This window comes from Papaver somniferum, chromosome 9 (genome assembly GCF_003573695.1).
Source record: "Papaver somniferum cultivar HN1 chromosome 9, ASM357369v1, whole genome shotgun sequence".
Taxonomy (NCBI): domain Eukaryota; kingdom Viridiplantae; phylum Streptophyta; class Magnoliopsida; order Ranunculales; family Papaveraceae; genus Papaver; species Papaver somniferum.
The window spans coordinates 73,259,871-73,287,701 of NC_039366.1; the positions used below are offsets into that span (position 1 = coordinate 73,259,871).

General features: G+C 36.5%; 2 protein-coding genes and 1 pseudogene across 2 annotated transcripts; 2 read left to right on the plus strand and 1 right to left on the minus strand.

Moving 5' to 3' along the window:
* Positions 1-10,099: 10,099 nt before the first annotated feature.
* LOC113308032 lies at positions 10,100-16,602 on the plus strand (annotated as a pseudogene).
* Positions 16,603-18,624: 2,022 nt separating this feature from the next.
* LOC113308033 (OTU domain-containing protein At3g57810-like) lies at positions 18,625-21,292 on the plus strand (the record flags this gene model as incomplete). The annotated part of the gene is made up of 5 exons (XM_026556504.1): positions 18,625-18,919; positions 19,102-19,223; positions 19,511-19,551; positions 19,721-19,819; positions 20,933-21,292. Coding segments are annotated over 5 exons (747 nt in total), but the record flags the coding sequence as incomplete, so codon positions are not given.
* A 505-nt stretch (positions 21,293-21,797) lies between these two features.
* LOC113313511 (putative tRNA (cytidine(34)-2'-O)-methyltransferase) lies at positions 21,798-24,224 on the minus strand. The gene is made up of 7 exons (XM_026562296.1): positions 23,968-24,224; positions 23,785-23,885; positions 23,267-23,335; positions 22,768-22,826; positions 22,553-22,613; positions 22,398-22,451; positions 21,798-22,110 (listed from the first exon to the last, which is right to left on the minus strand). The coding sequence occupies exons 1-7, from the start codon at positions 24,128-24,130 to the stop codon at positions 21,829-21,831; spliced, it is 789 nt and encodes a 262-aa protein (XP_026418081.1). The 5' UTR covers positions 24,131-24,224; the 3' UTR covers positions 21,798-21,828.
* Positions 24,225-27,831: the final 3,607 nt, after the last annotated feature.

Consider the following 27,831-nt stretch of genomic DNA (forward strand, 5'->3'; position numbering starts at 1 on the left):
TTGAATAAACATAACATGGAAACTCAGATGGATTTGGACCACCTACCTCCGCAAACCTTCTGATATGCTTGGACGTTCTACCATTTTGAGCTTAGGTGTCCATAAGTTTAAGATTTAGTCTATTACAGTCACTGGAGAACAAACGTAAGATTCAGATCAGGTCGAGAATCCAATCTAAATCATTTTAGAAAAGATTAGATGGGGAATCCAATCTAAATCAGTTTAGAAGATGTTAGATGCCCACAAACTAATAACATATCAATGAAGTTAATTCAGGATTCCAGTTCGTCTTGGTCGGGACCGAGACACTGGGACAACTTTATCTCAGGGATATTCTCGGTGAGGTTCTCTTTTAAATCTCGGAATAATTACCGAAAATTCATTTCAAATTATATATATAGTATGGATATCAAGCATTATTCAAACGTTTTCACACATAATTGTGTGTCAATACCACCAATTTATTAAAATAAAAACAAGTCTTCATTCAAAACAATAGATACCTCTAGATTCATACTAATTTCAAAAACTTCAACCAAGTTTCCGGTTAATTTCGGCCAATTTCGGCCGTGTCACCCGAGATTCAGTCAAAAATTTTGGACGATTCTGGCTAATTCCAACCAAATTTCATCGGCTAACTTGAGAGCCGAAACTGGAATTTCTGGTGAGATCTCGGCCATCTCGGCCAAAATTGCCTACATTAGACCACATATCCTTGAGATGTCTCAAAGGTATACTACTATGTACACTTCTATAGAATTCTTACAAATACAACGTTATGCCCACAAAGCAGGTCATGTATCCTTGAGATATCTCAAACATCTACACTCACAACAATCTAAAAAATCAAACAACCATGCCCTCAAAACATTCCATATACCCATGAGATAGCCCTACAACAAATCTAACAAAGAGAACATTCGTACCCACAAAGCAGTCCATGTATTCCTGGATAACTTAAAATCAAAATAAAAATTTAAAAAAAAATCAAAAAATGAAAATCAAAGTTCAATAGAAAACCTAAAACAAGTTACGACAAAATAAAAAACGGAAAGAGTAATCAAAAGATTGAACAAACAATCAAAGATCAAACAAATATTTTCATCCGTCAAAATATCATGCATCGATAAACGATCAAAATTAAACTTGAAACAAAAATAAAGAAGAAACAAGACAATTAACAGTGATGAAAAGTTCAAACGCTCCAACAAATCTTCAATTTAGAAACCTTTTTCAACAAAAAATCTTCAATGAAGAACTTCTCCAACAAAAATCGACCTCTCTGTACGAACTCTCGGATCCAAAATAACTTGGCTAAATTGGGGCCTATGGTGATTAATTTGGGCTTATCACCACATGACAAAAAAAAGACATTTGAAGTAAAATGGAAAACCCCTTAACCAATTACTTTTTAAATGGCTAATTTATCCCTGATTAATTAGTGTTAATTCAGGTGATTAGTGGTTAAATATCTTGTTAGATGTGAAATTAACTTGTGTTAATGAATCATCTCAACATGAATTTCTTTGAAAGTTTTTGAAGAACACCAACTCAGAATCGGTTTATGTTGTCATTGGTATCAACCGATTGTAACCTCAAAAACATACATAGATTTTTTGAAACTTGCTTCTACCCAGAATCGGTTTATGTGGACATGAAAATCAACCGATTATCCAGAATCGGTTTATATGGACATGAATTGTGGGTAAATTTTTTCTTTTTTATCTGTGAATTATGTGTCGTTAAACATCAAATAAAATTAAAATTCATTCTATACCCGAGTTAAGAATGAGTGTGACTTCATACTCAATCTCAGATCGTTTTAAATGTTATACGTTTTCAGTTCGAGTATAAATTTGTACTCATTTTCAATTTGAGTATAAAGTTATACTCGTTTTCAAATTGGGTAAAATCATACAGAACTATTTTCATTTTCATTTGTAATCGAAATGAAATCGAGTATGATTTCATACTCATTTTATGATCGAGTATTAACTGGAAAAAAAATGGTTTAACCAGAATCGGTTTACACGATACATATATAAAAACCAAAAACCGATTCCTGACATTGCACAACAGGAATCGGTTTATAATAATCTGATTTTAACAAAAAAAAAAACACAGAAAAATAATTATCTCTTCCATACCAGAATCGGGCTATGTGGGCATTAACGTAAACTGATTCTGATTCAATTTCCTCCAACCAGAATGCCCATCCAGGACAATCGGTCTTTGTGGGCATAAACAACAACCGTTTCTAAATTAAATCGGTTTACAAGTGCATTAACGTAGACCGATTCTTATAAATCCAAAAAACTTTGATTTAAAAAAATTGGATTGTTTGAGTGATTACATGTTATTGAAACCTACTCTAGGGGATTGGATTAATAGAAAACTACCTGATTCGAGCTAAAACGAAAAATTACCTATTTTAGTGAATTATGTGATTATCGACAATGTTTTTGTTTGATTTTGAATTCTTAATTTGGATGGAAATGGAAATAGAAATGATTTTGATTTGATTTATTTATTTTTCTTTTTTTTTGTTATTAGGATTTAATGAGGATAAATTGGTAGTATTAAAATTTCATAGAGGGTAAAACGGTAGTTTCATCAAACTTAGACACCCCTTTTCATTTTCTATGGGGTGGATGAAGAAATCCATAGGCCCCAATTAATCACCATAGACCCCAATTTAGCCAGGAAAAATAATACAAAATAAGATTTTTAGAATAGAACACTGTACTAAAACACGTTGAAAGGATATTTTGGGTAATAGGAAAAATACGGATTAACTCGTCCAAATTTTAGACTAAACCGTCTACCCGAAATTTTTTGAACTAACGAGTAACGACTACTAGGCCTCGGAGCACAAGACCAGAGAGTCTAAAAGCTCACGAAAAAAAACAATCCTGTTAAAGGGGCGGGTGGTTTCATTGGAGGGGCGGCAAGGGTGATAAAAATATCCCTATTATTGGTTAGGGGGTGTCCTGTAGGGGTTGTTAATTGACTAGATTACCCTTTTCACCTCAAATGGACTAATTTACCCTTACTATTTTGGTTGAAAAGGCCGAATTATCCTTCCCCATTATTAACCCAGTTGAATCTGAAAATCAAAACAGTTTTTCTTTCAACTTTACTTCTTCTCTTCTCCTCCTCTCCACCATTAAAACTGATTTTTCATCGTCCTCTTCGATTAATCGGCGATTTGAAAATTTGATAATCGTTGATTGGAAACTATATTAGAGATGCTGAAGAAGAAGGTTGACGAAGATTGTAGCCGTTATAATGAACCAAATCCTCCATTAGGTCAAGAACATCAATTTGAAACTCCTCAACCGTCAAAATCAAGCACAATGACTTATTTGAGGTATGTTTCGAAAAACCCAGTTAGGGTTTAGTCTATTGTTTGATTTAAGTTAGTTTTGTATAAAAAACTAGGGTTTTGGATCGAAATTGAAACTGAAATTTGTGTGTTACATGTGAGTTACGGTTGATAATTACTCCAATTTCAACCGTAACTATGGTTTTTGTTGATGATACAGTTCGTAATAACTGAAATACCAACCGTAAGTTCTTGAATTTATGAGAAATTGTTCAATTACGTTTTTTTTTTTTTGCAACCGTAAGTAGCTTACGGTTGGTCTCCTGTGTTGAGTTACAAACCGTACATCGTTCTGTAACTTTCATTTGGTTTCTACGGTTTGTAATTCCATCAATGTTATCAACCGTATTTGAGTTACGACTTGTAACTCAACATCCATTACCAACCGTAGAACATCCTGTATGTTAGTATTTGGCCAAAGAAAATTTACGGTTAAAAACTAAGATAACATACCAACCGTAGTTTAGTTACGGTTGATCTCGATACATCAGTTACCAACCGTATCGTTGATACGGTTGGTCTCGATTCACTATTTACCAACCGTGTGAGTGGTACGGTTGGTCTCTGTTCATTAGTTACAAACCGTAACTATGCAGGCTCACCATTTTGTTTTGTTTTTTGTTGTCTATATTATTTATTTTACTCTTAGTAAATCAATCAATTGTAATGCTTGTGTAGGAAGAAAAATAGAGGAAATGACTTAACCCCGATTGATCATACGCCCATCCCTCGCGGTGACAAGCATTTAGGGGTTAATAATAGAGGTATCCACAAGAATGAGAAGAAGATGAAGAATAAGTTTGAAATTAAGTTGAGGGAACAACCTGTGGCTGAATCTGGAGTTGAGCTAGAAGGAGTGGAACATAATGATCAAGAAAAGGTCGGAGTCAAAACTAACCGTGAAGGCAAAAGAAAATGAAATTGTGGAGGAAGAAACTAATAATGATGAAGATGAAGAAGAATTTAAAGGAACCGATGATGATGGAGGGGAGGAAGAGGAAGCAAATGATGAAGAGGAGGAAGATGAAGAAAATGATGAAGAGGAGGACGATGAAGAAAATGATGAAGAAAAAGAAGATGAAGAAAATGATGAAGAAAATGATGAAGAGATAGAAAATGATGAAGAGGTAGAAAATACCAAGGGAAAAGAGGTAGTTGTAGCTGCACCTCCAAGGCAAAAGAAAGAAAAGAAGCCGAGAAAGGAGCCCGCACCGAAAGGGATGCATATTCCTAAAGGCAAAGATTTGTTGTTGCCACCGAAGAAGAATAAAAGACCTTGGGGAGAGGCTCCAGATAAGTCTTCAATCTTATTTGGTTATACCGGTTCCTGGTCCGCAAAAGCCTGTCAGACAAGGGTATGTATTTTGTTACTTTTCTTAAAACATTCATTATTTTGATACATTTTGTTTGTTTATTTCAGTTCACCATAATATGCTTATATTTTTGTATATTTGTTTTCTTAGAACCACGCAAGATGCATTAAATTGCTCACGCGTCAAAGGGGTAAACATTGGCCATTAAGTCAAGAATGTGCTTCGGTTCGCAATCTAGTGGCTAGTATAGGACTAGGGCCTGGAATTCTTCACCTTCAATCGGAGTATGATAGTGTTGTGGTCTCTGCCTTCAGGAAACGATATTGGCTTGAAACCGATACGTTTCATCTTCCATTTGGAGAGATGACAATAACACCGGACGATGTGAAGCAAATTACTGACCTTGAAGTTGAAGGACAATCTGTCTTTGAAGGTTTCGACAACAACATGTCTTGGACTGACCTTTATATCCTTGTTCAAGAAACACTTGGGTGGGAGAAAGATGAAACTGAGATGGAGTTTCAGTTGACTGGTGGTTATGACCCTGCTGAACCACATAAACCAAAAATCATCAAAAAGTTATTGTTGAAGAATCTGAGGACCAAGTTTGAAGGAACAACAACAAAGGAAAGTGAAGGTCAGGTGATGGATGAAACAACAGTTAGGCGTACATCCACATCGTATTTGTTGTATTCTCTTGGGACCGTATTATTTACCGATAACTCGGGAAATAGGGTCAATGTTCATTACCTACAACTGTTGAAGAATTTGGACAACATCAAAAACTATTCGTGGGCCACTGCAACCCTTGCATATTTACTTGACAGCCTAAGAAAGGCCTCTAGGGTTGGAGCTACTGAAATTTCCGGGAATGTTGGGCTTCTAATGGTAAGTCTGGTTACATTTTTCTTTGTTTGTTATATTTTTAGTCATGTGTCAATTGTTTATACTTAATTTATTTTTTAGGCATGGGTTTATGACCACTTTCCGAGCCTCAGACCTCCTACTGAGTGGGAAGAACATGATTATGGCCCTACGGGAAAGAAGTTCAAGTTCACTGGCAGACAACTAAGGAACAAAGAGGAGAAGCTCATTCAAATGAGGGAGAAAATAGATGCTTTCACTGTTGAAGATGTTATCTTTGACCCTTATTTGAGGATTGAAAATGAAGTTGATGTTCGTAGGTTTACAGAGATCGCAGGTTATAATTGACCATTGTATCATCGCACAGGTTACGTTATGACCAATCCTCGTCGAACTCTACGCCAAATTGCTCATATTCAACAAAGGGTTGTAGAGAAAACTTCAAATTATCCAAGCAAGGATCCGAGACAAAAGGCCCCACCATTGTGCTCAACTACAGGCCAACTCCAACGGTTGATGCTTGGAACAACCTCCATGAAGAAAGATACCAACTCGCAGCGGGAGAGGCAATTCCTTATAACAACACGAAAGAAGCCACTGCTGATTACATGGGTTGGTATTCTCATTTTGGTCATCCATATATGATCAATAATGATCCAGAGGCCCAACCATATATTCAAGAGGCTATGGCTCAAAGGAAGGCGGTCGACGAGACTAAAGAGAAAAAAGGTCTATTTGGTTTGACTTGGAAGAAGCTATATTTCATGTCGGTACGTAATTTTGTTATCCTCATGACTTTGGATTTTAAGATTAATGATTATTATGAAATAATCTCTTAACACTCTTTTTGATATGTGAATAGAAAGAGCGAGGACAAGCTTTGACAAATAGCATGACTTCATGCATCCGTCGTAATGGTGTGCTTAAAGCTCGTGAACAAAAGATCTTGAAAGACCAAATAAGGAACATGCATAATCCAAACATGGCAGAAATGTATGAGGGGTTGGTCATGGACGAAAGAGGCTTAAAGAGGAGTAGAAACTCTCTTGGAGGTGAGGGTAGTAGCCGTCATCAACCTTCATCTAGCAGCGAAGAGACAAATGATGAAGAGGTGGTGCACGGTGTGGGTACTAGCCAAAGAGGTGGTCGTGGTCGCGGTAGTCGCGGTGGTCGTCGTGATGGTCCTAAAACTCGTGGTGGTGGTCCTAAAACTCGTGGTGGTGGTAGCACCAACAAAAGGGGTCGTGGTGGCCGCCATGCTTAGTTATGGATTTATGTTAGTTGTGTGTGGTTAGTTATGAATTTCGACTTATGGATATTATGACAAACTAATAGTTGTGTGTTAATTATGGATTTTAGCTTATGAAATTTAGCATATGGATATTACTTATGAATTTGAAGTTATTTGTGTTAGTTATGGATTTAAAATTATGGATATTATCTATGAATTTGAATTTATTTGTGTTAGTTATGGATTTAAACTTATGTATGTTTGTTTGTGACAGTTTTTGTCTGAAATTTTGAGTTACAGAGTCAATTACGGTTGGTAACTATTTTTTGTTATGAACCGTTGCACAGACTGGAACAAGCATTTTTTACTAACTTAAGTTACGGTTCGTAAAAATTTATCGAGACGAACCGTAGAGAAAGTTACGATTGGTAACTCTTTCACCCTAACCAACCGTAAAACATCTTGTAACCTATAACTTTGATTACGGTTCATTTTGAGTCACAGTTACCAACCGTAACTCTGTATATTTTGATTTTGACAGTTTTACGGTTGGTAATCTTTCCGGCTAAGGAATCGTAACTCTGGGATTCAGTTTTCTCCAGAGGTACGGTTTATCATCTCTAAATAATTACGAACCGTAACTTTCGAATTCAAAATTTTACGTAGTTACGGTTCGTTATGTGCTTACATTCACCAACCGTAACTGAACTTTTGGCAGAAAAAAATAATTGTTTGGTGCTTACAGTTGCACTGACATGTCCGCCGTTGAGACCTTCAACAACTTCATTTTCAAAAAATAGATCCGTTATTGAAATGTCCTTGCACTAACAACTTCATTTTTTTTTGTTATAAATATATACTTATCCTCCTTGTAAGAAGTTACACTTCCACATGAATCATCTCTTACCTTAAATTAGATTATGGCTCTAAACCCTGAATTCACTTTGGAAGAAGATTTATGTATTTGCCGCAACTTTGTTCTATGCTATCCAAAAAGAGGGGAAGAACGACGTCGATGTGGTTTTGTGAGTACAATTTATTTGAGAACTCTTTTTGAAAACTTTTGTTCCGAAACAGGTAACCCTAATCACCGCGATGGAATTATGCTGTATGTTCGATATGGAACTATTCGGGATAACGTTAAAGAATTTATGGCATTAGTTCGTATTATGGGTGAAATACGATTAAGGGGTGAAACTGACACTGAAGTTTTAGAGAGCTCTATTCAAGAATGGAGAAGGTGGAAAAGGTCGAATTTTCAATACTTACCTCATTTCAACATCCTTAAAGACTTCTATCGCACTCGTAGACCCGGATATTAGTATCCTTTTAGTTCACATGAATGAATGAGTTGTAATGTCATTTATATTTGTAATGGTTTGATGGTTGTATTATTGGTTTAGTAATAAACATGGTTTAATGGTTTTAAATTACTTATAATTGCTTTGTATTTGGTGTCAGGGTCAGTTACGGTTAGTAACTATATTATCGATACCAACCGTAAGTGCAAATGGCAGTTAAAATTTGTTTCTAAAGCTAGTTACGATTGGTAACTGTATTATCGGGACCAACCGTAAATGCAAATGACAGATAAAATGTGTTTCTGGAACTACTTACGGTTGGTGATTGAATCAAGTTACCAACCGTACCTCACTAGTTACCAACCGTAACTTACTCTGAAACCTTGCCAATCATATCACATTTAGTCAAAATACCAAAATACAAAATATAAAATGTATTTCACCAAGACTTGTGATAGAAAACTCTCCGGTATAGGGTGGTTATGACTACCGCATACAACTTTCTCCAAAAACCACCTTTTTGCCACGTTCCTTTTAAATTGAAGCTTGAAGGGGCATCGGGTCTTCTTAGTGAACGTAGTTTGCTTCCTCTTTGCCTTTGCTACTTGCACGATACCCTTTTTTGCATGACTTCTATGTTGTCCACTACACTCGCAAACCATTTGAAAGGCACTTTCACTAGTGGTACCATTACAAACTATGATACACATAATCAACTTGCCTCGTTCTCTAGCCCAATGCTTTGCATCATCTTTTTCCTCCCATGTCTCCTCGGTTAAATAGCGAGAGCTAGAATCTTGGGTGAGAAGTTGATTTGCTAAAGGTTGTTCATCCATTAGGGGAGGTACACTCACGATCTGGACAACAATACACCCACATTAGTCCAAACAAGAACAAAACGAAAATATATATAAAATTACGGTTGGACACGACAAGGAAATACAAACCGTAACAGAGATACGGTTCGTAATTACAATCACTTACAAATCGTAACAAAACTACGGTTAGTAATGGTCCTCCCGTAACAAACCGTAAATAGGGTGAAATGAAAATGAAAACATACAGATCATTATAAGATCGGTAAAAAACACAGATCACAAACTGTAACACAATTACGGCTGGTAGCTATTTACATATTACCAACCGTAAGAAATGTAGTAAATACTGCCATGCACATGATGAGTTACGGTTGGTAACTACTGAAGAACGTAACCAACCGTACTGAAATTACGGTTCGACTCGAAAATTTTATACTAACCGTAACTGGTATTACGATTGAGTTTTTCCCCAAATTGAACCAGTTACGGTTGGAATTGGAAACTTTACGAACCGTAACATTCAATTACGGTTGATAACTAGCTAATTACCAACCATAAGTTCTTCTGAATTTTTTTAAAATTTGATTTTTTTACGTACTTTAGAGAATTTTAAGCAACAAAAAGCTAATGATAACTAGTTTAGAAGTATACCTGGTCATTTTCAGTTGCTGGTTCTTCACTTTGTTGGCTAATTTCTTCAATTGGTTGAGATTGACCTTCACTATGGGTTAAAACATCTCTACCATCTAAGAAATACTCCATATCAGTTACTCCATCAAGGGGTATATAGTATTTGTTTTCTCTATCGTATAGAGATTCACCCATCTCAAATTTGCCACTAGAATCACTCATTTTGGTTGAGGGAATCAAAATCTAGGGTTTCACAAATATCACATAAGTTTTCTTTTTCTTCTCCTCTAATTTTTTTTTCTATAACTCTAAAAATCTGATTTTAGAATTATTATAAGTGAAAATTAATTAAAAACACTAATTTTGATTATTAATAATAAGGGTTAATTGGTCATTTTCATATTTTTTGATAAGGGGCACTTGAATTACCACCTAATGACCCTTTTGTCTTATTAGGTTTGCCGCCACTCCAATGGAACAACCCGCCCCTTTAACAGGTCACAAAAAGAAAGACTAAAGAAACATTTCTTTTCTACTCGTTTAATTGGAAACTGCAGTCTGTATAAATCCCTAGCAAAAGAGAGAAATATTAGAAGCCTCTCTTGCGTGGTAAATTATCCAGCTCGCTAGTGTAGTGAAGTATAAATGATGGCGATTTCAGCAAATTATTGTTTTGGAACCCTAGCCCGAAAATCAAACTCCAAGGTTGTTCACCATGGGATAATTCGAAGTTCTTTTTCTCCTAAAGATGATCTTAGAGGGCAGACTGTAGTTGTGAGTACTTTCCATCCCATATCTAATCTTCAAAGTTCTTGTATCATCTCTTAATTTTAAGGATTTCTACTCAAAATTTTTGTTTGTTCTGAAAAATTAATTCATTGCTGAATTGTTGGTGGTTCCAATATCAGCAAAATGTCAGTTTTAGGATTGTACTGGGTTCAGGTGGTTAATAAACTAGTTACACAAGTGTGCATGTTCTACTTCCAGTTTTACACTCTAAACTGTTAAAGTTTAAATCGTTTCAATGGGCACTTCAATTCCAGCCGTCTTTTAAGTATTGTAGTTGAGAATTGTAGGTTGTTGGTTTGGGTGCTTCTGGAAGATCAGCTGCCAGGCTTGCTCTTGCAAGAGGTGCTTCAGTTTTGGCGATTGATAAGAATGAGAAGTTGGTTCCACTCGAGGTACATTTTTGCTAAATGAAATTTGTTGTTATTTTTTTTAACTATGGATATATCTTGATACCAAAGAGCTAATTGTGCAGCATGATCCCTTGTTTGAGAAGTATGATAATTTGAGAACGATTCTTGGACATTGTGATAGAGATATCTTAGAGAAGGCAGAAAGGGTGGTTGTTTCTCCTGGAGTTCCTCTTCAGAACTTTGGTCTTTCATCACTTCTGCAGTCAGTAAGTTCTAGGGACATTACTCAAGACATATATATATGTGTATAATCTGAAACAAGATTTACGTACTCCACATGGCTTTTCTTTACCCTAGCTTAAATGTGGCTATTAGGGGGTGAGGATGGAGTCTTATATTATCAGAGTTAAAGCAGACAATCATGTTTCCCCGCAAAAGACACTTCCAGCAGATTAATGCATAAGACACGGAAAAGAATGTGTTAGTACTAGAGGAGTCAGCAATAGACAGTTGATACATTTGATTCTGATGGCAGTCTTGTTACCTGCGTTCAGTCATCCTATCAATTTTCCATTGTTATATTTCTGTCACACATGTTGCATTGTTGGGAGTTTTAACAAATAGTTACGCGTGGAGTTATATACTGAAATGCAGGGTAGGCAAGTGATCTCTGAGATTCAGTTTGCATCAGAAGTTCTTCCAAAATCCATCAAAGTTTTAGCAGTAACAGGAACTAATGGAAAATCTACTGTTACGTCTTTTGCTGGACAGGTGTGAGTAAAGCCTTTTTTTTTAATTAACTACTATCGCTATGGTTATGATATAAGCTTAGATGTTAAAGCTTTCTCACAGTTACTATTCGTCATGAGTAAATACTTTATTTGTAAATATAACTGTAATTATAAAGATATAAGCAATTTTTTGTCAAGGGCAACAACATCTGAAGTTTTTTTCGCTCGCCAATATAGCTGTAATACGGCCATGCATGATTTACAAATTGTTATGGTTGAATCGTGTAAACAGATGCTTACTCATCTAGGCTTCAAGACATTCATTGGAGGGAATCTTGGGACCCCACTTTCAGAAGCTTCAATTCTATGCTTGACGTCCAGTGTGCAAACTAAATATCAGGCAAGCATGATTAGTTAGTTTCACTTTTTTTTGTCCGTTCATCACATCTGTGGCATGTCTGTGTTAATTTTGTCTTACCTATATTTCTCCTCCAATGAATTTTAGTAATCAGTACCTTAGTGTTCAAGTATCTCATGCTCCCTCCACCTTAGAGTCTTTTGTATGTGCCATACTGCACTGAACTCTATTTGCTTGGGAGGTTCCTAAAAGTTGAATCTCTGAAAAATTGTTTGTAGGTTGCAGTGGTTGAGGTCAGCAGCTACCAAATGGAGATTCCAAGCAAGTGCTTTTGTCCTTCGGTGAGTCAACTCTAGAATTTGAGTGGTAAATCCAAGCATATGTTATTAAGCATTTTTCTGTCTCTTGTAATTCTACAACAACTGTTCAGGTTGCAGTGGTCTTAAACCTAACTCCTGATCATCTGGAGAGACACAAGACGATGCAGGATTATGCATCAATTACATGTCGTGTATTTTCTCACATGAGTCACAGCAAGCTGGCAGTTCTTCCCATTGGTGAGCCTATCGTAAATCAGATAGAATTACGTATCTTTAATGGAAGTAACTTTACTTCCATATTGTAAATACAGATGGAAATTACTTTTCTCTTTTAAGACGATAATATAATAAAGAGTTTTTAGAGACCCTACATGTTTGGGGCAGCAATCATTCTTTCTCGTATGAGTCATACTCTTTGAAGCAAATTTATTATTGGTTCATTTGTGCAGCTTAAGTAAGAAATCGTTATAAATCACTTTCTCATTACATCATACAATGCTGCTCGCAGTCGGCATTCTGCTAATGGTTTCTCATATGAACATGACCAGGTAATGAACATTTGAATAAAGCTTTCAGAAATTATGCACACAACTGCCATGTTGCTTGGTTAGGTGCTCATCCAGGTGTCAAGGTATCTATTTCTTCTCTTTTCTGCACCATTATTTGGGTCTCCCTTTTGTTTGGTATACTTAACATATCTGCTTTTGTTTGAAGATTGACATGGAAGCAAAGGTTGCTGACTTGAAATTACCTCCAAGGGAATTGATTCTCGGGTACAATTGGGATCAATGAAGGCAATGGGGAACCACAACTATCACAATGCAGCAGTTGCTGCACTTTCTGTACTCGGTTTGGATATGGGGATTGAAGCTGATTCTATCAGTGAACTAGCAGAGACATTGAAAAGTCTAGCGCATCGGATGCAAATTGGTATGTTTTGATAGGTGCGAGTCTAGTTTATAGTGTTGATGAAGCATAATTCTCACTCTGTTAAGTTTTTTAGTATTTGCTATCATAACAGTTCCATCAACAGTGAACATGACGTTAATACCAATCTTATCCCCATTACATCACATAGTCATTTAGAAATGCATCCACATGTAGTGGGCATTGGTAGCTATTAAAGGTTCCTCCCTGTTGGCCGTTGGCTTCCTAATGTGGAGAATCTTATTTCTTAACCAAGCAGTGGACCTCAGCCATGTGACATATCTTGCAGATTGATAGGTTTTACTGTGACTTAAGTTAACCTCAGCGTAGGAACTGTTTGGAAAACTGACAATAGCCTTTGGTACTCCGCATCTTCACGGAGAATTCAGTTTCACCGAGTCCATGTCGGAGACAGCGGGGCAGTCGTTGCACCATTCATGAAGGTCGCTACTTATGCGAAAAGGAATTTCGCTTGATAACTATGAACTAGTGCGTTCCTGCATATCAGCTACGCTTTGAAAGTTTCGGTATAGGAGCTTGCAACCTTGTTGCATCTGTAAATCCACCCATGGTCTACCAATGATAATATTGGGAGGGAGATCTGTTCTTCAATCTTTAGCCCAGGGTCTATTTCCTCACCATGAGTTTTGTTTTCTGACCTGTGTGAAATTATTGATGCAGTACATAGAGATACATATGGAGTAACGTGGGTGGATGACAGCAAGGCAACAAATGTGGAATCAACGTATACAGGGCTGATGGGGCTCAAAGAACAGAAGGCAGTGGTTTTACTTGGTGGTGTTGCGAAGGTTGGCAGTACTTGATTTCGTTATTTTCTACTTATTGATCCAGTTTCAAAGACCTAATATGTAGCTGACATCTGCAGTTTGGGTTGAGATTACCATAAACTTCTGGAATTACAAACATCAGTTTCTTTATTGGTTTCTTTTGTGGCCTTTTCAGGTAATAGAGGATACAAATTCAAATGGTTTCAGAAAGCTAGTGGGACCTCTAATGCACCATAGGCGTGTCATTACAGTAAGTGATCCATTAAAGACAGATGCTGTTTAATTATGTTCTTAAAGTTAAATTTTGTCACGAGTTATTTCCTGTATTTCTTGTTTCCTAAGCTTTCCTAGCTATGTATAACTAATAATCATTTTGGGATGAATGCCCTCAGTTTGGATTTTCAGGGAGTATGATTTACGAGACACTGCAGGCTGGTGGTCTAACAATACCATGTATTAGAGTTAAAACTCTGGAGGATGCTGTGAGCTGCGCAAGGAGCATTGCTGGAAATGGTTTGTTATCATGCGTTAAATTTCCAGGACATAGATGTTTAGTTGGTTTTGGTATTCCACATTTGTCATTGTATATGGATATAAAGAAGGTATAGCATTCAAAGTTGTTCCAATCTACTGGATTGCTTTGTAACTGACCACAGAAATTGGTAGAAAAGTTTTACTGTCCATGCATTATTGGCTGCCATATGAACATTTACCCTAAGTTTGACATATGGTTGAAGGGTCTAGAGAAAACCTTTGATCAGGGTTTAAAATATTTGGTGCATCTGAAAAGTATTCTACCTTGGCTTTGGTTTGATAGTTGATACACACGCCTTTCGGGCTTAAAAATTGCTATACCGCGCCTCGAGGCGTATTCAATTAAAAAAAATCTCTCGAAGTCTTCGTAAATTGCTTTTAAGATCAAAACCTAGATATAGATGCTATCTAAATACAAGTGTCAAGTGTGGTAGACGAGATTAAACAAAGTGGAGGCTGTCATAGCATGCAGAGAAGATGAAATAGTTGATAACTTGTTCATTTCATATATTTTATGATGTTTATTGACTTAATTTTTCTAGCATTTTCTTCGCAATGCGAGGCAACCCCTAGACTTGCCATAGGAAAATGCCTCAGCTGCCTTGCTGGTTCTTCACCTTTGATACTAAGTTACTAATAAGTTGGCAGAAGGATTATAGTTCTAAAATATCAACACGGGGGTACTATTGTAATAACAACTTCTTTTTTTCTCTCAACTGCAGGAGATACTATTGTACTAACTCCTGGTTGTGCAAGCTTTGACGAGTTCAAAAATTTTGAGCACAGAGGGAAGGTCTTTCAGAAATTGGCCTCCACATCCTGATAATTTTGTGATTTGCCCTTCAGGTATATGAAATCTGACCGTTACGGGCAGTAATTCTTAGTTAGTGCTGTGTCTGATTAAGAAAAACTTGTCCATGATTTATTGTGTTACTTCGTACAAGCTTTACAGTTTACAACTAAGAAATTGAGAGACGGAAAGCATAGAACTGAAGTTTACTCTTACAGAGCTTAAACCATTAAATTACACAGCAGGTAGTCGTAGCATAGTAAAAAAGGGTGAAGAAAATGTTTACTTATCTATAATATGTTCTGCAGAACATGCGCTGATGTGTTTAATTTCTTTGAACTTTAAACTTCAAAATTTGAAGTGATTATAAAATTCCTTGTTTGTAGAGACACCCTTTGTGCATGTCAAAAACATATAAATTAAAACTTAAAAAAGACTCGTTGAACCCTCATTGATAGAGACATTATGAATTTACGGGTAGAATGCATGTCCTTTGCACGGTTCTGCCTGAAATCACTTTGGAACTATTGTGTTTTACTTCCTGTAGAAATTTGGTAATTTCAAATATTCCTTGTGAATTGCAATGATTTCTGAGAAGTCACAAATTTCTTTATCTGTAGAGGCAAGAGACACCTTGTACTTAGTAGAGGTTTTTTGTGTCTAAAAACTACGAGCAAAAGGTGGTGGGAGTGGAATGCAAGTTGTTGCTTATTTAAAATATAATATTTAAGGTAGAGTTTGATGGAAATACTGGATTCTTCGGGGAAAAAAAATTAAAATAAAAAAACGGATTTTAATTAAGGATACATTTGGCACTTAATAGATTTAAAATCCAAAAATTGAACTTAAGAAGTGGGTATTTACAGGTGGCAGGTTTGAAGTGATGAACACATGTTAGCACTTCAGCATTTGTTGTTGATGCTAGTTATAACTCCACCCTCTATATCAAGGAGAGTCAGAACTTCAGGTCTGCAAGTTGGAATAACCAATACAATACCGGTAGGATGCTGGAAGTATGTGGCAGCTGGCTAAACCCCTAAGGTTAAAAAACTTTGTGTATTACATTGGATATTTGCACGTCAATATATCTGATTGTATGTCTCAGATGGATCATGGCCAGGGAAAAGTTGTGTACTGCATAATTCTTGAAGTCATTAGCTAGTTTGTTCTCTAGGTTGTTGTACAATTCTTTTAGTGAACTGTCACTAAGAAGATAGACCTTCTGTTGCTAAATTATAAAAGCTTCACTGATAAAGGATGTATATTTCACTATCCTGTCCTGAGTTATCTTAAGTCTTTGAACGCCGAAGAAATTAAACTTTGTAACATATTATTTTGTGAAATTAGATCTTCTTGCTGCTAATGTCTTGAGAGATTTATTACTGTCAATGATTAATTTCCTTGTACGCCGAATACCGTTGCACTTGAACTTCCTAAAGGTTTCTCGAAGGACACCATTTTTTCGTGTGAAGGAAAAAGCATCTAATGTTCATTTTGATTGATGACTTCAGAATAGACAGAACTTGAACCTTGAGCTACAAATGGAATACATCAGCAAACAGGCACCACTTCTCTCATGGAACATTCCATAAGAGTCTCATAATTTGCCAGGTATTTCACTTGCTAGAAAGGATATTCTCACTCACTAGAATGTATTCTTGTAGTCTGCTCGTTTCCATATAAATGTTTGCTATCACTGGATTTCATCATATTGTGTTAAACCTCTATTGTTTTTTTTTGATGACTTTAATGGGCATATCTATTTGTATCATAAACATTTACTGAACTCATGATAATGCTATAGGTGATCTTTAAGAGTCTAACGCATGATAGATTTTACTTTGCCTATGTTTTTAATGTAGAGAGTAAACAAACGCATTGCAGCATAGATTTCAATTTATTTTTTTGGTCCTGCATTTATTTGGAGTTGCAAAGAATTTCCGTTTTTGTTTATTTTAAAAGGGAAAATTGTGGTCTTTATTCTGCATATGTTTTTATTTATTGTTAAGCTTAGGCTTTAACATTGTTTTCGGCTTAGATGGTATTTGTTACCACATTCTTTCAAAGCATACTTGAAGATACAAAAGGGTAGTGTCTTTTCTGTCAAAAGGGTAGTTGTCTTTTCTGTCTGTTAAAAAATGGAAGATTGTGTTATTATTATTTAAAGGTCTTTATTGTGCAGATAGTCTCTGAGCTAGTTAAATTACAAAATTTCCATGTAGTCGTCTTAAGTAATTTGTGCTTCTCTGGCTCGAAGCAATTGAGTTTCTTTCACATGCACTGTACATGTCTTCTAAAATGAATTGAAGATCAATGCGCGGCAACTGATGCACAATTGGAGAAATTAAATTATAATGGAGTATGAACAGCTTGGTGATTATCAGTTATCTCTAGTTAATATCACATAAGTGAGTATTGAGTAATAATGTCATTCTGCTTTAATGTGCGACTCAACATAATTGAGAATCTTGCATGTCTCTGTTGTAAATTGAAATAATCTTTCTAGTCCCTATTTATTATATCTCCTTTCTATTGTTTGTAGACTATGTAGATTTTACCAATACTGCAATGAAGTTTATATTTCTAAGTAAACTTTTATTCAGGTTAGAAACTTCCGTGTTCAATATTCTTGCCAGTTGTAAAGATGGGAAAAAGTTCACAGCTTGTCAGCTGTCACCAATATCTTCTTTTGGAAGACACTTACTTCTGTGTGGACAGGCTAATATGGATATCAAACTGTAGAACGGCCACGTTAGACAGTGCCTTCCTCCTGTTTATGTTGCCACGTGTTCTAGCATAGCTCAAATACATCTCTTCTAACCCACCTTACTTAACATGTGTGAGAAAACACTGTTCTTGCAGTAAAGAGGTTTGAAAATGACACTCCTTAGAATCTCCTTGTGGCCGTTATAAATCTATAGATATATTCAAATAAGTCTCGCTCCCTTTAACCTTTTTCTTCGTATGATGATACAGGCACGTGATACAAGACTGCGTTCTGAATAACATCATAAATAAGCAAAATTTACAATAGCTAACCAGTGGCTGATAAAAATAAAACAATAGCTAACTAGTTAGCTTTTACATCTTCTGTTAGTGTGTGTAATAAAGCTGAAACCGATCCTACATTGCCTTTATTAAATATTGATATGATCAGGGAAAGAGATCTGTTTTTGTGTCTTCGGTCGTGTCAAAATAATGATATTGTTTCCGGCTACCTCATGCACTGAACACGTAATCAACCTCTATGAACGTGTCGGGAGAAAATGTTTGGATAGATCTTTGGATTCTTATCTCTGTTGCCGCCCCTTGAATGTTGCTTCTATTTCCATCCTGAAGAGATCCAACCAAGATTTGCTTCTTTGACCATTTCTACGAGATCCCTGAGTTCCTCTTCTATTGGTCCTCAGGTACTCAACGCAGGTGCTTTCTTGGGTTTAGCTCTGTAATCGGATATATATTTGGAATCCATAAGCAGGTGAAGAAGTTCAGTAAGTTCTGATGGGACACAAGACATCGTGTTTTGGGATTGTGTTACTGTGTCAAAATATGAGCTTGAGGTTTTTGATGACAAAACAAGAAATGGTTAGCAAAATCAAGGGCAACGTAGGAACTTCATCCTGGTTACAAGGAGGTGCCTCGTCTGGTGTAATTTCTGGATTTCGGGTCTGCTTCTCAAATTTCAGGCCGCTAAATGCTGAAGCAACCTCAAAAGAAAATGAGAACGGTAATTGTGGGTTATCAAGCTATTCACATGGGAAAATAGTCTACACTGACTATTCTGTAATTGGTAAGCATTTAATTTCGTTTGCTTTACTAAAACAGAATTTATTTGGGAAAATTACAGATCAATGTGGTGAATTATCTCTTCCGTTGACGACTCATTAAATTTTCTCCATTTAAAACTTCTTGTGGGGATCTATTATTTCCCTCATATCTAAGCTTTATTTGGAGAGTTTCTACGACATGCAGGAATATGTGGAGACGGTAGATGTCTATTCCGCTCTGTGGCTCATGGTGCATGTTTACAATCTGGTAAACCATCTCCAAGTGAGACACTTGAAAGAGAATTAGCAGATGAATTGCGAGACAGAGTATATTTCCTCTTTTTTTTAACCATTTCAATAATACATAGGATCCAGTTGCCATAGATTCATCAATCTCTTATAGAGATGTGTAGTCTTACTTGTTTGTAAGTTGTAATCTTTCTGATAGGGTGAGGTAATTAGGGGTACCTAGAACGATTAGGCCTTTTGGTTGGAACAAAAACTGTTGCTAGTTAAGTTACTTCTATTAAAAGACTTTGGGAAGTGAAAATAATGGATTCTTTTTGTTCTTTTCTTTTTATGGCAACTTGCATGTGGTTGCTCGGCCTTTACAGGTTGTTGATGAGTTCATTAGAAGGCGGGGAGAGACTGAATGGTGAGTATTTTTCGATCAAGTAGGTGAATACTCTTGGTTGAACTTCTCGAGTTTCATCCTGTTTAGGCAAAAGGCAGAGACTCGTCTTACATTTTGGTGTGATATGACTTCTTTTCCTTTATTTCCCACTTTTATATGATTGATGAATCAAATCCATTACATGTAACAGGTTTGTTGAAGGCGATTTTGATACATATATTTCTCAGATTAAGAAGCCGCATGTCTGGGGTGGTGAGCCTGAATTGTTCATGTGCTCGCATGTTCTCCAGTATGTCTTTCCTGTAACTTCCTCGTCTAACCTTCTAGTTTCATGTCAATTTAACATTTCAGTTCTCTGATATCTGATTGCATGTTATATTTAAGTCTATGAAGAAGAAACCCATTTGCAGTGTCATTTTGTTTAGGAGTGAATTTTGGGTTGGTTCCCTGATGCAGCTCAATTCCCAATCCCAAGGTTCATAAAACTTAACTGAACCCCTGTGGTGGGGAACCCTTAGCCCAAGTTGTCTATGTTGGGTTGATCAGGTTACGTCAGTTTGATCTTTCTTTATTACTCTGTGGTATATACTGCATGTTCAACAGTTAAGAACAAAACGCCTGCATTTCTTTGTCGAATTAAAGAGCTAGCTTTGATTTGATACAAGGACTGTTTTTTTTGGCGGATAACGTTTTAATTATAGGGATTTTCCTCACTACAATCAATCCTAAACAGTATGCTGATCGGGCTGTAGATTTTAGGACAAGCAGATCTTTTTAATGGATGATCGACACGATGATTAGAATGTTCTGTGAAAATCAGCCTTGATTGGACTCCTAATGTGATGTACAGGCATACAGCTTGGCAATGAAATGTGGTTAGGTGGCTTGTAAGCATTGGGTATGCGATGCATATCACACAGGTCTTATTCTGTAGCTTTTATACGACTTCACTCTCCCTCCTATATGGGCTATCAATTAATTGTATCTAGTATTCCAAAATTTGTGACTTGTTGACCAGCACCAAACTCGGTAATAGATTGAGCTACAGCCCGTGGCTTCTTCGTCGCCCCTTTGCGCAGATCTATGACCATGATTGATGCTGGACATGAATCTTGTCAAACAATTTGGAATATACCATATAGTCTAGTGTACCCAAAGCTAAAAGTGGAAGTATTTAAATGTAATGTAGCATGTATAGTTATTTGACCACCACATCTCCAGGCTTGTTGTGCACTGTGTTAATAAGCCCTCCAACCTATCCTAATTAATTCAGGTGGATATATCCAGCTCGTCCACCTTTGAACCCCGAACTCTGTTGTTTCTTTTTCACAGTTTTTATATTTTTCTTACAAGCATTAGAACAAAAAGAGATGAAGCGTCGTGACATAAAAATTTCTTTCAGGATGCCGATTACAGTGTACCTATATGATGAAGAAGCTGGCGGTCTGATAGCCATTGCAGAGTATGGCCAAGCGTATGCAAAGGTGAATCCAGTAAGAGTACTGTACCATGGTGGTCATTATGATGCATTACAGATCCCCGGGAACAAGGGTTTCACTTCAAGATTAGAGGATCTAGACCACATTGTGTAAAGAATATAGGGGTTATAAAATGAAATATAAGTTGGCAGCGAAAGGTTTCGTTATTTATGGCTCCGCATTTTACTAGCATCTGTACTTCACTGTTCTTTGCTTGTTTTGAACTTTCCAACCTCCTGCATCAATTTCTACCTATATGAATATATATATGATTTCATAGGTTGCAACAAAATCTTTGGGTCCCATAATTAAGAGTGGTGTTAATAGATCCGACACTCATGAATTTTATGCGAAGAAACAAGCAATAACAGCATTCCATATGCACTCACTTGCAAGGAAATAGATATGGAAACCTGGCGGAGTATGAGATCAGTTACCAAGAGTCTTGATTGAGTAGGTTCTCCATGGGAAGTTGAGAACTTTGTTGGCCAAGTTTAATCTGTTTCTAGGATATCCAGTTTATAAACTGACTTGTTTTTAAATGCAATAAATTTTCTGGATTCTGCACTTTAATCACTGAAACAGAATCACATTGATAATGAATTCATGATGAAATTATTTGTGGCTCTTTTTGGTCGAAAATAACGCACCTTCATCTAAGATAAATCTACAGGTATTCCTGATTTGATAACAGCAAGCAGGATTTGGTACCAAAACTATTGTGTTAAACTTGCGTTGATTTGAATTTGAGTGAAAAAACATCTACTACCCTAAGCATTGAGAAAAAAAGAAAGAAATGCAGCCATACATAAGCTCTAAATCAGGCAAAGATATCCTCTGTAATAAATGATTCTTTGGTATCATCAATACATGTCTCAGCTGGGATTTCAAGCTGCTCATAGTTTAGTTGTCGAGAAGCTTCATATACAGCAATGCCTGCGCTTACAGACAAGTTCAAACATCTTACATAAGTATCAATCATAGGTATTCTGATTGTTCCGCCGCCTAAAATTTCATTCTGGCAATCAAACAAAGCTTCCGGTGGCAGCCCAGATGTTTCTGATCCGAATACAAGCCAATCACCTCGTCTATATGCGAAATCCTAAAAAGCAAGACAAATATGCATCAAATTAAAAACAGGGACAGAGTTACGATAACAAAAACTATATGATAAAGGTTGAAAACCCAAAAGCCTGGACAGTTTCATATACTACGAAGTGCTTGACTGCAAAGCTGTTCCTGAGATTTAAATACAAGCCCTTACATTTCTTACAAGAATTAAGCATATGCATCAAGTGATGGAAATGAGGAAGCTGTAATATGTTCTTGGCATTGAACACAAATTTTACAGAATAACAGATCGTAGCTGGAAAGATAAGAAAAACTCACAGAATGAGTCGATGTTCCTCTCTTCGTAAATGCCAGCAACCGCTTTGCACCCTCCTGTAGCAAAAATGTTATAATAATCGAGAATGGAGATAAAATGGACTGAGGGGAAAAAGACGTAACATAAAAATTGAGCAGTTGAAGTATTGGAAACAGACCTGTTGCCTGTAATAATTTCTGAATTCTGCCCACGAGGTATGAATCTTAACAACCACATATCTATATAGTTGGTTAAAGATCCTATCGCATATCAAATCTTTTGACCCTGACCTTAATCTCAGTGCTGAGAGATCGCGCATCCGATTCAAGTAAATTATAATATATTCCAAATTTTATAAAAGATGAAGTATATAGAAATAAGTTTAGTGGATACGGCCAGTAATCCAATCCTGCACGCTTTAGTTTTGCATCATCGATCTCATAGCCTAGCGGCTACAGAAAGAAGCAGAATGATAACATCAGCATTTTCCAAATGTCAGTATTAACTACTGAGAAACAAGAGTAGAGTCGTATGCCTGAGCTCATTCCAGAGAGACTAAGCCCCTGCTTGATATCTTGGAAAAAATTGGCTGACCAAAATGAGAAATAAAGCCTTAATTTTGGGGGGTGTGGGGTGGGTGCAGTGTTATACAGTATTTAACTTCTTAACTGTCGTTTGCATTGACACTACAAAAGTACAAAATCTAAGGGCCCTAGGGGTGAAAGGGTGAAAACAATGCAGGAATTCACCACCAACCCCAGATTAGTATAGCTTCCTACAGCATTAAGGATATTCCACAGCATTCCCATCAGGCAAAAGAAAAATCAGGATATCAAGCGCACGACAAAAAGTGAACTTGTACAAGAGGGGGAGGGGGGAAAGGATCCCTTACCTCAACTAGATGCAATCCAACAGCAGATGCTGCACATGTTCTGGCTATGCATCCTGTGTTTCCAGGAATCTGGCAAAGCAAAAGACATTTAGTGCAACCAGCAAGGTATATCAGAGTGCCCTAAAAACCAGCAAAAACTGAAAGAGTTCACTAGGAAGTACTAATAGAAATACAAATTCCCGAAATAGAAAAACTCCAAACACTAAAATCCGGTTTTCTCTCACATTTTCTACTAAGCTTGACTATTGCCTATGTTCTCAAATAATCATTCTAACATCTCTTAATGACCAAAGTTGTATTCAACCCCATTTATTTTAACTGTCTATAAACATTATTACACTGAAAGACAATGTTTTTTGTTTTTGTCATCAATCATTTTTGTTTCTGTTGTTACACTAGACCCAGAACTATAGAAACCGCATTACCAAATTATTACTAACCAGTGGTTCAATTTAGTTTATCAACCCGTCAAGGATAATTAGATTAGCACGATTTAGAAGTGTACAGAATTTGGGTACCTGTGGAGAAACTAAAACTACTTGAAGTAGTCTGTTCTGGGTGACTTCAGTAAACGCTTCACCAGCTCCGCGGGGCAATGAATTTACTTCACCCTTTTTAGCTGCAAAAACAAAATCAATTGCAGTTCTTAATTTATCCACAATAATGACTAATCCAGATAAACAATAGAGAGTGATATTTACAGATGCAGTATAAGTTATGAGGAGCAGCCGAAGAAGAAATTGAGAGCGAAGGTTTGTTTTTAAGTTTTGGGAATAGAAATGGGCGAATGAGAGAAAGTCCGGAACGAAAATGGTGGAGAGGAGATAAGAAATTTAGGGTTCTCAAACGGGTACACGACTCCATCCCTACTGGTTCTTGACTGTACCCACACTATAAAGAACACACTCGATTTAGTACTAGGAGATTGCAGATATCCGAGTTGCTTTTTTTTTCCTAAACGCGAGGATTTCGAAATACAAAAAAAAAAAAAAAAATTGGGGGTGTCGGGCAATTCCAATGGACTCAACAAATCTCATTTTGATCCCACCATGGACTCAACGAAAGTGAAAAATAACTGCACAAACTGGCAAATTTAATGGTTTGTCCATTGTGGTTGGCCATGCGTCTCTTCATAAATTACGCGGATCATCAGCAGCCGCTAGCGGTTTAATTCAATTCACGATGTCCAATTAATCCTGCTGGCGGCTTGAGTTAATCCGCGCTGCCGTTTTTGGGCGGTTATTTACGAAAAGTTTTGCAGTGACACTCGTAATCCAAGTCGTCATGCTGTATGCGACATACAAAATCGTTTTCAGGCAATTAAGAAAGAAGTAAGTGAGTTTGTAGTTTTAACCATGCTAGCCAATCGATTTAGATTGAGGGGTGAACCATGAGATGGTAAGAAGATCTTTAGATGAATGGCAAAGATGGAAAAATATGGTTTTAATTTCCAAGATTGTTTCGAAATCCTTAGGCGGTTAACACGTTCAACCCCTTCTTGCTAGATGTTGTTCCACCGGGTACATCTCAATGAAGATGGTCAATTACAGGTCTTTCGATTGGTTAACTGAGTTAGTAAATTAAATGGCAGTGTCTAACAAGAAATAATTGTAATGAAATATTAATTAAAATTATAATTACATTAGTTGCAGAAATAAAAGTTAAAAGTTTTCGAATGTCGATCATCATTGCCTTCTTCACCTTGATTCCATTCTTCAAGACCCAGAATATTCCCACTTGCCAACAAACTTGAGAATTGACATATATTTTCGTAATTTGAGAAGGCAGAAGAGGGTGGTTGTAAACCTGAAGGTCCTACAAATATAGAAGAGGTTGTTTGTGGTGATGCAACATGATAATAAACCTCATTCGGGTTCCAGGGTGAGAATGATGTTGAGATGCGTCTCAGATATGGTTGAATTATTTGATATTGGGAAACCGACACAATTTGGTTTTTTGTATCTAGTACTTGTGTTTCTCCCGCTTGTGTACCGTTAGGCTCGTGCCATGATGCATTGCTCCTAGAATTACTGTCGGAATGATCCCCACCATTAGGATTTATAGTTGGGCTCAATCCAAACACGATATCTGTCTGCCACTTCTGAACTGTCTGCATGTGCAATCTCGTCATTTATTGATTTAACCAATACAATTTGTTAAGCTCTTGTTTCAATTGATCTTCACTTGCCTCCACATAGTAATATGGATAGGTACGTTCCATAGTTTGAAAAACAATTGGGATCGTGATTGGCCCGCCTTGTAAAATTATACTTGACAACTCCCAGCGTATTTCAGGCATATTTTATGAAGATGATGAAGAACTTCCATTTGTAGCGGGCTTAGTCATAAAGCATGGTTCTTCTGGAGGCGGCTAACTAGGAATGAATTTCCTATTACGACCTACAAGTCCTAACGTTGGGAAATCAAACCCATAAATGTGCACGTTGTCAACGCCAATGGTAGGCTTCACAATCGTCTTGTACCATCCTAGATGTTGTACTTCGGTAATTTGATGTTGAGCATTTAATTCAAACCTCTCCCATAGATGTTCTCTTAACCTATCATAATATGATGCAGAGACTTGCATCTGTTATGGGGGGTTGATTGCAATTGTATGTTGTAACTGGAAAAGTAGTCTTTACCCCAATACCAGACATCTCTGGTCATTTTTGGGGTGTAAAAAACAACTCTTCAGAGTGAACAATCAAGAATAATTTGTACCTGTGGTTCTGAAAACTCAGGAAAATCATTGCAAGGATGAACAACGACATTTTAGTGGCTCAGTGTCATTTGTTGATACCTATTTACAAAACTAGAAAGCGGCCATTCGCTACCAGTGCCTCTTTAATCCTGTGGTACATGTCCATTATTGGAACTCTACGGGTATTGTCTCTAAGAATTGGTTTACCAACACGAAAGTAGGTATCCCACCAATACTGCAAATTGACCTATAATTTAGTATATTGATCATATTTGTTTTCCTCATAAAAAATACTCCATTTCTAAACCATAATTTAACCAGTGAAGTTCTGAACACATAGGGGTGATGCATCGAGGGCATTAGACAATTCTGCTAAAATTGTAGATCCCCGATCATAATTTGTTGTAACACTTCAAGACAACCAACGTGAGAAATAGTGATTGAGTATAATTATTTTGAATATGTTTCAGATGGACAAGTATAATTTATTTGAAAAATTTTATATAGAGCAACACCACATTTTGATTTAGTTTTTAGTAGAATTTATTTTATTATATATTGAAGAAAAATGAACTAAGATCGGTTCCTATATATAGGGAAAAGACAAGGATTTGTCACTTTTGGACCCATTATGGGTATGTCAAAGTTGTTAGAGCATTGCTCGGTCGAACTCGCAAACGTTGCTATCTCAAGCTTGTTTGTCAAGTTTAGTTGATCAAAACTATAAGTTTTGGTTTCTAGTCTACTTATAGCTATGTCTCGGATTATGATAGAATGTGTAGTGGAGATTTAGACTTCACGACGTTCATCGATTGAAGACGAAGATCTACTGAGGAGAGCTTGGAGTAACTTCATCAAAAAAAGGTATGTGGAAACTAAAAATTATCCATCACTCAGAAGTCTATTCTATTCTATCTCCTAATGAGACTAAGTCGTATAACTATATAGAATTTTATATTATACACATTTGATATTTCGAGCTGATTATAACTCGGTTATTTATTTCTCGAAATATGTGTTAGAAGATTTTTGCTTTAGCTACGTTCATCATATTCTTAACGAGTTTAGTTGGAAAAAATTTATTTGTTGAAAACTAAATAATAAGTCAAAAGATGATCATATGAAGATTTCCTTGAAACATCTTACATGATTTGTGTGAGACAATCATTTGATGCTGACTCGAAAAGTTTCATATTGATCATTCAATCACTTGAAAATTACTTATAAGCTAATAGCTTGTGTGAGACATCTATTGTCGTCTTCTAAGGATGTTTCAATGATTGAAATGGGAGTTTAGAACAATTAACCTTTATCTGGATACAACACAGTATGCAAACTGTTGTGGGATGGTTCAGGTCCGAAAACCTTATTTACATACCAATATGCGAACGGTTTTAATTGTTAAAGTCCGGGAACCAATTTTGCATACCAGTATGCGAACGATTCTACCTGAGTTAAGGTCTGGGACAACAATATGCATACCCATTTGCAAACTGCTGGACAAGACCAAAGTCCGGAAGCTATAGTTTGCGTACCCGTTTGCAAACTTAGTGGTTGAAGTTCTAAAATCGGTTATTTATGTTTTCATACTCATGAATGATAGGCTTTCGAGACTGCCTATATTATAATAACCGCAATTGCACGGTGTCTAATAAGTAGACAGAGGCAAGTACGGGTCGAACCCACAGGGAGCGATGGAAATATCAATAATCAATATCCTCAATCAACTAATAAATTAATCAGGAACAATGTTTTTGGATTTTTAGAATTATAAAACAAAGAAAATAAACAAAACTAATAGAGTGAATCCAATGGAAAAGCCGGTAACCAGGGTTTTATGTATCCACCACTATTTCCTATTCAA

Coding starts and splice junctions, on each gene's coding strand:
- LOC113313511 (XM_026562296.1), bottom strand. CDS start 24,130: ATGGAGTCGTGTACCCGTTTGAGAACCCTAAATTTCTTATCTCCTCTC. Junction 23,336..23,784: donor TAGTTTTAGTTTCTCCACAG/GTACCCAAATTC, acceptor TTGCTTTGCCAG/ATTCCTGGAAACACAGGATG. Junction 22,111..22,397: donor GAGGAACATCGACTCATTCT/GTGAGTTTTTCT, acceptor CTTGCTTTTTAG/GATTTCGCATATAGACGAGG.